General features: G+C 41.9%; 1 protein-coding gene across 1 annotated transcript; it reads right to left on the bottom strand.

Annotated features, from left to right (window-relative positions):
- Window positions 1-10031: 10031 nt before the first annotated feature.
- LOC142159911 (uncharacterized) lies at window positions 10032-14686 on the bottom strand. Its single transcript, XM_075214783.1, has 2 exons — window positions 14227-14686; window positions 10032-12892 (listed from the first exon to the last, which is right to left on the bottom strand). The coding sequence occupies exon 2, from the start codon at window positions 12807-12809 to the stop codon at window positions 11367-11369; it is 1443 nt and encodes a 480-aa protein (XP_075070884.1). The 5' UTR covers window positions 12810-12892; window positions 14227-14686; the 3' UTR covers window positions 10032-11366.
- Between the last annotated feature and the right edge of the window lie 696 nt (window positions 14687-15382).

Genomic DNA, 15382 nt, shown 5'->3' with positions numbered 1-15382 from the left:
TGTTGTATGTATAAATAGGAAGAGATATATATTGTATTGCAATTAGCATAAATCATAAATGTATATTTTATGTAAAAATAATTATTAATGTTTTTAGGGGAGCGTTTTCTTTTTTTTTTTTTTTCAGTATCATGTCATATTGAAATGTAATAATTATCCACAAAAAATATTGCAAGTAAAAAGAAAAGATATATAAGTGGGGATGACCTGTATTATTTTAAAAAAGTTTTACATTTGAATGTAGTAAACTCTAAAGTAGAATAAAATGTTCTTACTTTCCTCAATCCAAAAGTCTATAACACAACAAGTGTCATTTTCTTAAGAAAATCACGTAATCTATGACCATAAGTTCTTTATGGTCTAAGGGAAAAGAAGGTCTTTCAATAGACAAAGACTTTAATCTCTGCAGTTGTTGTTGTCGCTGGTGCTCATGAAAGGTCATGATGGGTAACATATCTGTCACCTGATGAGTGCATGTTTATCCTAGTCTCTTTACAGGTTATCACTTCTTGGCCTTTTGGCTAAGATCAGCGTTAGGGTCATGAATGCTAAAGACAATCCTCTACTGCTTTCTCAGGTACCCATAATCGGCATCCGTAGGCCGCCATCTCCTTCTGGATGTGGATTTGATCTGTCCTCACAACGAGCTCTGGGCCACCGCAGCACCGATTCCCATTAGAAAATTTGTTCAACCCGTCGCCTGCTTTGTGTGCAACTTTCTTGCTTCCTGTGATTTTCCGGTCTCCCTCCCCTCTATCAGTGTACCACAGTTTGTGCTGAGCAGTTCAGCGCCTGTGACATGGAGGCACATAATTTGCAGGTGTCTAACCTGCAAACACCTCTAGGAGTGCAGAAGGGGGCGCTGATCCGTAGGCCAGATGTTATTTCATATTGCTTTCATCTGTAAAGGACTATTATACCTGTGACAGGATGGACCTCCTTTGCCACCCTGTCTAGTTGTTGGGAACCGGCTGGGCTTGTCTTGCCACTGTCCCCTTTCTTTATACCAATTGCGCACCCCTAAATGCAGTACGGTGGACTCTGCTGCCACCACTAGGCTCCTTCATCGGCACCTAGAACCGCGTTCCTTCTGGCTAACTCTCGCTGCTAGTGTACCACCTTGCTGGGTACCTGGGCTGGTACCCCTGACCTCTTCCTTTAGATCAGGGTTGCTGTGGACAGTTCCCCCTGGCCCATCACACTGGCCAGATCTGCAGGGTAACGGGCAGAGCGTTGGTGCTAGACCAGGGGTGTCCAACCTTTTAGCTTCCCTGGGCCACATTGGAAGACGACGAGTTGGTTTGGGCCGTACATAAGATACACTAACAAAAACGATAGCTGATCATCCAAAAAAACATAGAAAACATAGTTAACATATATATATGAGAAAAAAAGTGATATATATATATATATATATATCACTTTTTTTTTTCAAATCCCCCTATACTTACCTTTCAATCGCCCTGTTCAAAAAATCTTCTCTAGTTATTATACTATAATCACTTTTGTATTGTTTCGATGCAATATCAATAAAGGCATTGTATATCAGGGTGCCCTGACCAGGCCTGCGGTACCTGACATATACATAACTGTGACCCCAAATTGTGACCTGTTTTGCTAATTACACCACTATGTTAGTTAAGGGATAACAACTTATAATGGGCCAAAGAGAATAATATATAATGCCCCATTAGTATTACAAGTAGAAGTATGTAGCAGGGAGATAAGGTCCATGATGCTCCAGGACCAGGTGACTTTTATTCACTGGTCAGCGTTCCTTGAAATAATAAAAAAAATCCCCCTTAACTTACCTTTTAATCGGCTTGTTCTCCTGTCCTCTTCTCTTCTTTTCTCCAATTCTGTGCTGCTGATTGTTCTTCTCGCGCGGGTGACTCCTCTGTGCTGCACTCCACAATGGATGTCGACATTCACTGCGAGCACCAAACGGAGGAGGAGACAAGGGAGGGAGCCGGAGTAGCAGCTGACGTGACAGCGTGACCGCAGGGTAAGTATTTTCTTTTTTTTTGCAGGATTTTTTTTTTCCATTAACAGTGCTGCCCCCTTGCCACAACCAAAACTCTTTCTGGGCCACATTTACAGGCGTGTTGGGCCACATGCGACTAGAGGCTGGGTCCCAACCTCAGAACACCCGGATAATGGGTTAGATTGGTCTAATCTGTAGGTCACAGGAATTACATCAGGTAAGTAGGTGTCAAAGCAGGATCCTTAAGCAGTGATGTTTATTAGCTCAAGAAGTCTTTAAAAGGACAGTTACACAATAGACTGAGGTACTAGTGATCATCCAGAAGTTACAGATGGAATAATGCATAACATAGTCAAACAGTGCTCTTTTTATACAGTTTCTAACACACATTGGTAGGGGGTAACCCCAGCCCCCTGATCCTAGCTGGCATCACAAAGTCTGAGATATTAAATCCAATGTTTATCCTCAGGATGTAATATTGTCTAGACTGTCTAGACTAGATAGCGCAATTTTAAACTTATCAAAATGGACATCAATCTGTGATTTCCCAAATCACTTGTTGTTCCATTATTCAGACAGGTTCTAAGACACAGGATGAAAAAACTACACAGAATAGAAGGGTAACGATCCCCTGCTGTACATTTAGACTAAAAAGATACAGATGAAAAGACTTAACTAGCATGGGATTGCCTGTCTTCAGAAGGTACAAAAAGAAATGACCTACATGGCATACAAGCTCAGAAATCAATACTTTTTCAATACAAAAATAAGAACAATGATAATGACATACATTGGCGCACTGCGCCACTAATTAAAATAAATTTATACAATAAGTTATATATAATTGATCCAGCCACAATACTGTTAATAGTATGTTGACAAATCTATTTTAATTACGTTATGGACTTTAAGAACCATAAAATTGGACCATTCAGAATATATCTTGATTGCAGATTAATCGTTGTGTGAATACACAATGCATTCTAGTTTTACATATATTGCCATGCTATGTTACTAAAACTGATAACAAAGGGGGGGGGGGGGGAAACACCTTATAAGAACTGATAAGTGTCTCCTGTGTCTTAGGCTGGGTACACATTACAGTGTTTTCAGCCGATAATCGGGCCAATCAAACGATGAACGACCGTTTGGCCCGATATCGCATTTAAATTTTTAAACCGGACTTAAACTGTAATTCAACAATGGAATGGTGTCGTTCCAATTCTGCAGTGTGTACTGTACGCAGTCCTGAGCAGCAATGTCCATAGATCTTTATGGAGTGTACAGAGTCACAATCTTTTCAGCTGATGGTTATGACAGATGGAGAGCACAGATCTGAAGGTAAATCGTATTAATCATGTTTAGTGTTTACCCCTGAATCAGCAGGATGATGGAGACTTTTTTTTTTATATTAAATTGTTAGTAAAATAGTTAAGGATATCGCATTGGGAGAAATTTTGTACCCAGCCTTATTTTATGTGAATTTATTGTCTTCCTTGTTCTTACCTGTGAAGGTATTTACAGATGCAAGGCTCAAAGCTCTTTGATTTGCCAAAATGTATTTCTACATTTATACATTTATTTATTACAGAACATGTGACCTGTCAATTCCATTGTCTCCTTGCTGGATAAATGGGATTAGGTGTCTGGCTTTTTTTCCCCATTTCTTTGTTTTGGGGGCCTCCTTTACTTTTTTGAGCATTTTGTTTCAATTTGCCACTGATAGCGGAGGTGTATAAGTCAGAGAAGCATGAAGCGGTCCTTCATTTTATGTACAGTAGACATTTAAAACATCCTGATATATGTATTTCCTGTAAAAAAGAATGATAACAAAACCTTTTTTTAAAGGTAGATTTATTAATGATTCTAGTATTAAATGGTGTTAATATAGTTAATTATTTTTCCCCATCATCATCACCAGTTATTTATATAACGCCACTAATTCCGCAGCGCTGTACAGAGAACTCACTCACATCAGTCCCTGCCCCATTGGAGCTTACAGTCTAAATTCCCTAACATACACACAGAGAGACTAAGCTCAATTTGATAACAGCCAATTGACCTACTAGTATGTTTTTTGGAGTGTGAGAGGAAACGGGAGCACCCGGAGGAAACCCACGCAAACACAGGGAGAACATACAAACTCCTCACAGATAAGGCCATGGTCGGGAATCGAACTCATGACCCCAGTGCTGTGAGGCAGAAGTGTTAACCACTAAGCCACCATGCTACCCAACATGCTCCCCGTGCATTCTGATGGGACTTTATATTGCACATATGCATTGTGCTTATCTGCAGTCTGCTCTGTCGGCAGTTAACGTAGAGTCAGAGAGTACTTAGATCCGTATTCAAATAGAAGCGTTTCTTGAGGTCCGCTTGTAGTTGAATACTGGCAGACATGCGTGCAAGGTGCGTGTGATTTTTAAACCGCAAGTTGCATCCAGATTGCGTTCAATAATGAATAGGCCCATAATGTTTATAGATATCTGCTTTACTAACAGTGTTTTTGGTGTCTTGTTGGTGCTGTTGTGTAGGCAGCTCTGCTGCTTTCTTATGCTTTTAGCTCATCTGGGGGCTGGTCTTACCAGCTGCTTTAAGGAGCAACCTGTTTCATTCATATCTTGTCATTTATAGTGATCACATGCCAGGATTTCCATGTTCTGGATCTGTGCTTTTCTGAATCCTGTCTGCTTACTGGTATCCGACTCTTGCTTGTGGTGCGGACTATCCTGTTTGCTGCCTGGACTGGATTTTGCCTACTGCACATTCACCAGTGCTCTGATGTTCTCTGGAACCCTGCACTTCATTACTCTTCATTTCTCTGCACACCTTGTTCATAGACTTCCGCTTATTTATCTCAGTTGTTGGAATTCTACTCATCTATCACTCTTGTGCCTGGACATAACTTTACTGACGCTACTTCTTTTCCTACTGCTCCTGCTTTGTCAAGTTCTATCGGTACTTGTGCTGCTCCACACTGCCACACAGCAGTACTGGCCAAACACTGGAATTACAACCGGCAGATTACTTTGTAACTCACTATACCGGCGGTTCCCAAAGTGTGCGCCGCGGCTCCCAGGGGTGCCGCGGCTCTGTCACTGGGGTGCCACGAGCCAGACATAAAAAAAAAAAGGAGAAGACAGAAACTTACCAATCAGTGCGGCGCCGGGACCCAGCAGCCTCCTCTCTCCCGCAGCAGCTTGTCACTGACGTCTATATTCAGTGACAGCTGCGGGAGAGAGGAGGCTGCTGGGTCCCGGCGCCGCGCTGATTGGTAAGTTTCTGTCTTCTCTTTTTTTTATGTCTGGCGTGGGGCAGAGTGAAAAGGATGGTGGTACCGGAGGGGGACAGTGTGGCAGCGGAGGGGGACAGTGGGCAGCAGAGGGGGACAGGTGGCAGCGGAGGGGGACAGGTGGCAGTGGAGGGGGACAGGTGGCAGCAGAGGGGGACAGGTGGCAGCGGAGGGGGACAGTGTGACAGCAGAGGGGGACAGTGTGACAGCGGAGAAGGACAGTGTGGCAGCAGAGGGGGACAGTGGGCAGCAGAGGGGGACAGTGTGACAGCGGAGGGGGACAGTGTGACAGCGGAGGGGGACAGTGTGACAGCGGAGGGGGACAGCGGGCAGCAGAGGGGGGCAGCGTGACAGAGGGCTGCAGATGGGGCAGCGTGCCTGGGGGTAGAGGAGGGGGACAGCGTGGCAGAGGGCAGAGGAGGTGACAGAGGGCAGAGGAGGGGACAGCGTGACAGAGGGCAGAGGGGGCAGCGTGAGAGAGTGCAGAGGAGGGGGAATAGCGTGACAGAGGGCAGAGGAGGGGACAGCGTGACAGAGGGCAGAGGAGGGGACAGCGTGACAGAGGGGGCAGAGTGCCTGGATACAGAGGGGGCAGAGTGCCTGGATACAGAGGGGGCAGAGTGTCTGGATGCAGAGGGGGCAGTGTCTCTGGATGCAGAGGGGCATTTTTGCATACAACTAAATAAGTATTTTTGTCGTGACCTAAATACTTATTACAATTTTTTGACCCAACTACTTCTAAAACAGGACTGCTCAGTAATTATTTTGGAGGGGTGCCTTGAAAGAATTTGGAGACTCTAAGGGTGCCGTGAACTGCAAAAGTTTGGGAACCACTGCACTATACTATTCTCTGCTGCCAAGATTAGTGCTGGTTGAACTTGGGTACTGCATCCCTCCTGTACCATTATCTACACCTGCAATTGATGCATCAATCATCTATCCGAACAGTCATGGTACCTGATCAGTCTATTAGCTTTGTTCGTATCCTACTGTGCTAACCTACCTCTGTTATCACTGAGATTAAGTCCTGGGGATAAGCAAGTACCAGCGAACATATCTAGTTCGATGAGAACGGTGGTTGCTATAGATGAAGCTCTTGTCAAGATCAGTTATAACTTAAGTAAGGGTTTTGTGATAAATAACTAAATATGTCTATTCCATAGTTTTATTTTATTCCTCTGCACCAGGCAGTCATGTCTCATACCTCATCTCCATGAGCCAAACATTGCATGCCGCTCCAGCCTCCGAGCAGAGCAAGAACCTCTTTTGAACATGCACTGGTCAGGCACATACACAAAGAAGCCTCGGATTGGCATATAATGAAGGCACCCATTCTTCCCTTCTGAACATGTGTGAGTATGGCACATGCACAGTGAAACCCCAATAAGTCTTCTGGGTGCAGAGTCATGTCCTTTGGAAGGTAAGCTGGCATTGCTGGGCCCACCTCTCCACTGGGCCCCATAGTGACTGTACCCCCTGCAGTTGTACTAGTTCTGCCTCGAGCTACCTCCACTCTGTGTACCTGATGGGTGGGGGTGCTCAGCCCTCTTCTGCCTCCCTCACGCACCAGCCACCAGTTGGTCACTGCTGTGGGACAGGTGAATGAAATAGTGGCAGGGGAGTGGGAATACTCCCATTACCTCTCCTATCCCTCTCACACTCTCAGTTCTACAGTACAAAATTATTGCAGACCGGACACTGACTGGAGCGGTGGGGCAGTTGGGTAGAGGCAAATTATAGGCCAGGAGGTGGAGAATATTGTCACTGCTGTGCCCAGGATTGTGTCGTCTGAGACGAGTTCCTCACCTCTCTGTGTGAGGAACATGTCAAAGTAGAATTGGATGAAAGAAAGGATATTAATATTGTATTACCGTGCGATTGCGATCAGTATGCCACGTGTCATGGCGTAATCGCACGATGAATAACGCACGCATACACGCGCACTTACACATTCACTTGTATATAGTTCATTTTTATAATACTTCCAATCCACAGTTGTTTATGAACAGTTGTTATTTAGTTTATATTTAAATATCATAAGGTTATATGTACACATTAGTGAGATCTAAGGTTCAGGTCACAGGAAATATGTCATGTCTGGTGTCAGTCTAATCCCCTATTTATTCGCAGACGTCCAGTTCTATCGCCGAAAGGATCGCTCCTTGCATATGCTAGTTATGGATGATAGGGAATAAGTGATTAGAATGATATTGTCTGTGTGGTGCTAATAGACCAGTTTGAACTAGTTCTTGGCGGGAAGATTAAGTATGCATCTTCTGGAGAGCTGACCCCCACCCTTGGAAAGTTAACCCTCACCTTTGGAGGGTGTCGTTTGAACTGACCTATGGACTGCATTACACTGGACCTTCCTGAAGCCTGAACCAATGGAAACATACCAAGTCATCTGTATTGTTTTCACTGTATCACAGACTGTACTTAAGTAAGGTTCTCTGGGACCAGCATGCAGTCTCTTTGACCACAGACTTCTGGATAGAATGGCTGTATACTCTATCCAGGTCGCAGCGTATGTATCGGCTGTACTTATTTATTGAACTTATTCTTTTGCTTTTGCTAATAAATTGCTTTGTGCTTTGGAACCACACAAATCGCATAGACAATGATTATTGGGAAACAATAAAATAACTTTAATAAACAGTACACATGATAGGTACACTTCAGTATGGATGTATTACTTCAGAGCTTCTGTGCTAAATGTTTGGGGCAAAGTGCAAGAAGGAAGTACAAGACTGCCCTGAGCTTGTGCCAAGAATGTAGTGCAACCTTGCACTGAGCCGCTGGCTTTAAAGAGGTGTATCTGGATGCCCGCTCCGAGTAGTTCCTCGTGTTTACCTTTCTGCTGACAAATGTCTTTTCTCGGCGCCCTTGTAAAGAATGCCCCTGGGAGCACATCATCTGACCACTTTTTAAGTTTAAACCCACTAAGTAAAATTTCTATGTTGGAAAAATGATAATAGCGCAATCTGTGTCTATTTCTCTGCATATAATTGCTCAATTTTAGCCAATCTGACCCTTTGCCCATTTTAGGCCTGTGACTGAATGTAAAGATTACTATCACATTTCAACTACCACATTATTCATTTGAATTTTTCTTCTAAAATACTGCTTGGCTGAGTATGGAGTATGTGTTATATAACGCATGAGCCGGCTGCCTTCATTTCTATTGTCACCACTTTATACCTCCTATAAAGGCAAAGCCAGCACAAAATATCAGCTTTATCTACAACACCAATAAACGCCATCACTCAGACCACCAACACCTGGATATAAGTGCTATTATTATCACGGGTGACCTGTTTATAGTGATCGGTGTGTATCAGGTGTGTGATATCAGTGTGACCTGTGTATAGTGATCGGTGTGTATCAGGTGTGTGATATCAGTGTGACCTGTGTATAGTGATCGGTGTGTATCAGGTGTGTGATATCAGTGTGACCTGTGTATAGTGATCAGTGTGTATCAGGTGTGTGATATCAGTGTGACCTGTGTATAGTGATCAGTGTGTATCAGGTGTGTGATATCAGTGTGACCTGTGTATAGTGATCAGTGTGTGTCAGGTGTGTGATATCAGTGTGACCTGTGTATAGTGATCAGTGTGTATCAGGTGTGTGATATCAGTGTGACCTGTGTATAGTGATCAGTGTGTATCAGGTGTGTGATATCAGTGTGACCTGTGTATAGTGATCAGTGTGTATCAGGTGTGTGATATCAGTGTGACCTGTGTATAGTGATCGGTGTGTATCAGGTGTGTGATATCAGTGTGACCTGTGTATAGTGATCGGTGTGTATCAGGTGTGTGATATCAGTGTGACCTGTGTATAGTGATCAGTGTGTATCAGGTGTGTGATATCAGTGTGACCTGTGTATAGTGATCGGTGTGTATCAGGTGTGTGATATCAGTGTGACCTGTGTATAGTGATCAGTGTGTATCAGGTGTGTGATATCAGTGTGACCTGTGTATAGTGATCAGTGTGTGTCAGGTGTGTGATATCAGTGTGACCTGTGTATAGTGATCAGTGTGTATCAGGTGTGTGATATCAGTGTGACCTGTGTATAGTGATCAGTGTGTATCAGGTGTGTGATATCAGTGTGACCTGTGTATAGTGATCAGTGTGTATCAGGTGTGTGATATCAGTGTGACCTGTGTATAGTGATCAGTGTGTATCAGGTGTGTGATATCAGTGTGACCTGTGTATAGTGATCAGTGTGTATCAGGTGTGTGATATCAGTGTGACCTGTGTATAGTGATCAGTGTGTGTCAGGTGTGTGATATCGGTGTGACCTGTGTATAGTGATCAGTGTGTATCAGGTGTGTGATATCAGTGTGACCTGTGTATAGTGATCAGTGTGTATCAGGTGTGTGATATCAGTGTGACCTGTGTATAGTGATCAGTGTGTGTCAGGTGTGTGATATCAGTGTGACCTGTGTATAGTGATCAGTGTGTATCAGATGTGTGATATCGGTGTGACCTGTGTATAGTGATCAGTGTGTGTCAGGTGTGTGATATCAGTGTGACCTGTGTATAGTGATCAGTGTGTGTCAGGTGTGTGATATCAGTGTGACCTGTGTATAGTGATCAGTGTGTGTCAGGTGTGTGATATCAGTGTGACCTGTGTATAGTGATCATTGTGTATCAGGTGTGTGATATCAGTGTGACCTGTGTATAGTGATTAGTGTGTAAAGTGTGTGTGATATCAGTGTGACCTGTGTATAGTGATCAGTGTGTATCAGGTGTGTGATATCGGTGTGACCTGTGTATAGTGATCAGTGTGTATCAGGTGTGTGATATCAGTGTGACCTGTGTATAGTGATTAGTGTGTAAAGTGTGTGTGATATCAGTGTGACCTGTGTATAGTGATCAGTGTGTATCAGGTGTGTGATATCAGTGTGACCTGTGTATAGTGATCAGTGTGTATCAGGTGTGTGATATCAGTGTGACCTGTGTATAGTGATCAGTGTGTACCAGGTGTGTGATATCAGTGTGACCTGTGTATAGTGATCAGTGTGTATCAGGTGTGTGATATCAGTGTGACCTGTGTATAGTGATCAGTGTGTATCAGGTGTGTGATATCAGTGTGACCTGTGTATAGTGATCAGTGTGTGTCAGGTGTGTGATATCGGTGTGACCTGTGTATAGTGATCAGTGTGTATCAGGTGTGTGATATTAGTGTGACCTGTGTATAGTGATCAGTGTGTATCAGGTGTGTGATATCAGTGTGACCTGTGTATAGTGATTAGTGTGTAAAGTGTGTGTGATATCAGTGTGACCTGTGTATAGTGATCAGTGTGTATCAGGTGTGTGATATCAGTGTGACCTGTGTATAGTGATCAGTGTGTATCAGGTGTGTGATATCAGTGTGACCTGTGTATACTGATTAGTGTGTAAAGTGTGTGTGATATCAGTGTGACCTGTGTATAGTGATTAGCGTGTCGGGCTTCATCCTGTGCTTTGGATGCAATGTATCTTGTACGTTGCAGTTGCATATTGGCAGATAAGCATGTTTCTTAGTGCCCGTCACCCAATGTCAAACAAAGGTTTAACACACAAAAATGACAACATAATACACACTGTCCAGGTGTTCCTTCACACGCACGATTAATTAAGGCCATTAATGAAGCTAAACCAAGTAGTATTTTTTTTTTTATGAAAGTGATGGTTCTACAGTGGTCAGAGGTTGGCCTTTGATGTGACATTTACATTTTTGTACAGTGTGTCTCTCTAGATTTTTTTATTGCACATATAGGTGCACCTCTATCTTGTGGAGGAATCTCATGAGATATTTCATATGTTGCTCGATCCATATCCTGCTAGGTTCTTCTGCCAACCTATTAGGTAAAAATTATCTCATCCCACTTCCGGCACCATTTTTTCATGGTAATGAGTACGAGACAGGCCATTAATGAAAAAGAAGACACAACTATACAAAGCATGACTCACATCTTTCCATGTTGATAAATGACCACAAAAGTACCTTAATCTAACACGCTAATTATTAAAAGTAATGGTAACCAGCATGAACAGATAAAATGATTTACTTGTCTAAAATATAAATTTGTAAAGAGTTTACCATATTCAGAAAAAGCTAACAGATGGACCTGTGTGTATTCTCTGGTGTACAACCAGATTATGGTGAGAGCTGAAACAGTTTCCACATTCAGAGCATGAAAATGGCTTTTCTCCTGTGTGAATTCTCTGATGTGCGACAAAATGCCCGTGGTGGATAAAGGACTTTTCACAGTAAGGACAGGAAAACCTCTTCTCTTCTGTGTGAACTCTTTGATGTGCAACAAAATGTCCATGATGAATAAAGGATTTTCCACAATGAGAACATGAAAATCTTTTCTCTTCCACATGAATTCTTTCATGAGCGACAAAATGTCCTTTGTGGACAAAGGTCTTTTTACAAAAAGAACAGGTATATGGTTTCTCCACTTTGTGAGTTCTTAAGTGCTTATTCAGACTGCTCTTTATCCTGAAACATTTTCCGCATTTGAAGCAACAAAATGGTCTCTCTCCTGTGTGTATTCTCTGATGTGAAACAAAATATGACCTTTGGGAGAACTGTTTTCCACAATCGGAGCAAGAGAATGGTTTTTCTCCCGTGTGAATTCTCTGGTGTGTAATAAAATGTGTTCTACGAGTAAAACCTTTTCCGCACTTAGAACATGAAAATGCTTTTTGCCGAGTGTAATTTCTCTCATGTGGTATAAACTTTTTTGTGACATTTCCTTCTTCGTTCTTAATTGACTCCTTAACATGAGTAGTTAAATGTATTATCTGCATATGTTGTGTGGGTGTATAAATATTACTGTCTGTGAGATTTCCTTCTTGACATGACACTGGCTCCTCCTTAATACGAATATATTGTGCATGATCTGTGGGTGTATAAGTACCTGTGAGGTTTTCTCCTTCACATGAGACAGATTCCCCTTTAATATGAGTAGATGTATATTGTGTATGATCTGTGTGTGTATAAATGTCAGTGTCTGTGAGGTTTCCTCCTTCACATGAGACCGAGTCCTCCTTAATATGAGTAGATGTATATTGTGTATGATCTGTGGGTGTATAAATGTCAGTGACTGTGAGGTTTCCTCCTTCACAAGAGAATGATTCCTCCTTAATATGATTAGATGTATATTGTGCATGATCTGTGGGTGTATAAATGTCAGTGTCTGTGAGGTTTCCTCCATCACATGAGACTGATTCCTCCTTAATATGAGTAGATGTATATTGTGTATGATCTGTGGGTGTATAAATGTCAGTGTCTGTGAGGTTTCCTCCGTCACATGAGACTGATTCCTCCGTACTATGAGTAGACGTATATTGTGTATGATCTGTGGGTGTATAAATGTCAGTGTCTGTGAGGCTTCCTCCGTCACATGAGACTGATTCCTCCGTACTATGAGTAGACGTATATTGTATCTTGATATGATCTTTGGGTGTAGAAGTGTCAATGAGATTTCCCCTTTCACATAATGTTAACTTCTCAGTCACATTTTCCACACAACTGCTCATTTTCTTTGGTCAAGTGTTAATGAGAATTTTCCTCTTTGATTAGTTCTCCGTACTCCCAGGTAAGTTTCACATGTCCGATAAATCTGAAAAAAAGAGAAACTAACTTGGTACAGCCATTATTAAGTACCTATCTACAGCAGCCTGCAATGTCCAATGTTTAGTCCCTTGTATAGCTCACAATCACAGTTTAACTACTCAAATGAACAGATAGTACAGGTAAGCACTTGTGCACCATGTTGATGGGAGAAAAATCCAATATTATATTTAATAACTGAAATACCCTGGACTAGAATGGTTACACTGCAAGGAAATAGCTACCATATATGGTCCATAGCACCTTCATAATCACAACCTCTGAAACAGGTATCAGGAATACGGGATTAAGATATCACCAAAATTAAGACTTTCAGAAACTTCACCACATTCATGGATTTTTTTTAAACATAATCAAATATTGGTCACCAAACCTTGTTCCCATTGTAACATAAACCCAGGTTCACTAGTGAAATCTGTATTCCTAAATTCCTTGTATAAAATACCTTCATACCTGAAGCATAATGGGTGTGAAAAATAATTGTGTGGATAACTAAGAGCCTGATTCATTAAGGATCTTAAATGAAGAGGATCCTTATTTCAGTCTCCTGGACAAAACCATGTTACAATGCAAGGGGTGCAAATGAGTGTTCTGTTTTGCACATAAGTTAAATACTGACTGTTTTTTCATGCAGGAACCCCACACAAACATGGGGAGAACATACAAACTCCACACAGACATTACCCTGGTCAGGATAGAACCTGTGCCACCATACTGCTACTCACTTTAACCCACTTACAGTGGCACAATGGGTTGAGCAGGCTGCATACGCCGCTCCTAACCTGAAGATGGCAGAAGCTGCAGATGACACATAAAAAAATCCCCCTAAGTGGATTTTTACTTTAAGCAAACAAAAAAATTAGTTTTTTCATGTCTTTATTGAACATACATTTTATAACTGGTGGCTCCTTCGTTGACACTAATGATTTCAACCCAATATTTCCTGTACCTTTTCTTCAATCTCGCACGTTGGTGGGTACTTTGGCACACCTGCTTAAAATCACTATTATTTTGGCCGGTCTCGTATGGGTTCAGGTCAGGACTTGGTCACTCCAGAAGTGCAAAATGTCTTCTGCTTTAGAACTTCTGCTCTAGATTTAAAACCTAATCCTATTAAGAGCTATCGTTGTTCTACATGACTCACATTCAGTTAAACTTCAAGCTATTGTATTCTACTGTAGACTTTATTCATGCAATCTAGAATTTATGGATGGTCTTTAGAACGCTTAAAATGGGTGGAACTGATTCTGTTTGAGGAGATCCAATTTCCTCTCTGGAGTCTCCCCATGTCAGACTTGTGCAAAGGTGACTCATAATACTGACCTTACGCAACGGAAGAATGGCTTGTAGATCCTTCGATCCTACGCTGGAAGCCTCTGTGACCCCCTGCAGTATTGTACTCACTTCTGGGGAGATTAACAAAGATGTTGAACTTTCTCCGTTCATCCACTGGCTACCCGATGGTGGAGGGATAGAGGTCAAAGTCTTTAGCAATGTTTAAATGTTTACAAATGGATGAGCATCAATAATTCTTTTACTTAGGTCTTGTGATTCTCCATCGTCACGTCCTTGTACAGATCCTTGTTTCCACCCCCTCTTCCATGGAGAATTAGACGGTGACATCCTCACACCTTATAAGAATCTGACACACACAATGTTACAGTCATCATCCACACACATTGGTCAGTTCACAATATACATAGAAATACAGGACACAATTTGTACAATATGACATTTTCATCATAGTCTATTTTTGACTTTTCAGTGGCAATACTATATTATCCTGTGCTTGAAGCACTGGAGGCTGTAATGTTGAGATTGAGCTTCCAAATAGCTTGTATGGGGACTTTGCAAAGATTGTTATGTCATGTGATGTAATGTAATTTCTGCATTTAGATTAGATTGTTCTAGGATGTCGTAAATTATATGTTTAAATGGTATTAATACATTGTACTTGGTGTAGATTGCATGGTACATGATGGAGATGCATGTGGAATTAGATTTGAGATGCATTTTGTAGAAAACTGTGGTTATCAGATAGCATAACTGATTAGCAGTGAACGAAATAGCTGGATTTGTAGAATAATATTGTGTAATCTGATGGTTTATTTTAGTACATGAGTTTGTATGCAGACAATACACAAAATGGAGTGCATAGTGAGAGATAGGGATTATACTGTGCTCATGGTAGTAGATGGAATTGTACATAGGAATTGGTTTATAAGAGATGTTGAATTTATAGAGTTGAATGGTTGTATAGCTAGCATGTAATGTTTGATTTAATCCTTCCATGCTTTTAAGATGGCTGACAAAAGCATGTGGCTATGCAAAGTGGCTATCTAGGAACAAGATACAAAGGCACATCGCAGCCGACTGAATCTCTAACTAAGAGTGACATCTGACAGCTGCCATACTCGTGGGAGGAAGATGGCTGAGTGGAATTGAAGAATCACAAATACCAGAGTGGGAAAGGGATACA

Source organism: Mixophyes fleayi, chromosome 6 (assembly GCF_038048845.1).
Source record: "Mixophyes fleayi isolate aMixFle1 chromosome 6, aMixFle1.hap1, whole genome shotgun sequence".
Lineage (NCBI taxonomy): Eukaryota > Metazoa > Chordata > Amphibia > Anura > Limnodynastidae > Mixophyes > Mixophyes fleayi.
Note: the sequence above shows the minus strand (reverse complement) of the source record. Positions and strands in the feature narration are given on the sequence as shown.

Coding starts and splice junctions, on each gene's coding strand:
- LOC142159911 (XM_075214783.1), bottom strand. CDS start 12,809: ATGAGCAGTTGTGTGGAAAATGTGACTGAGAAGTTAACATTATGTGAA.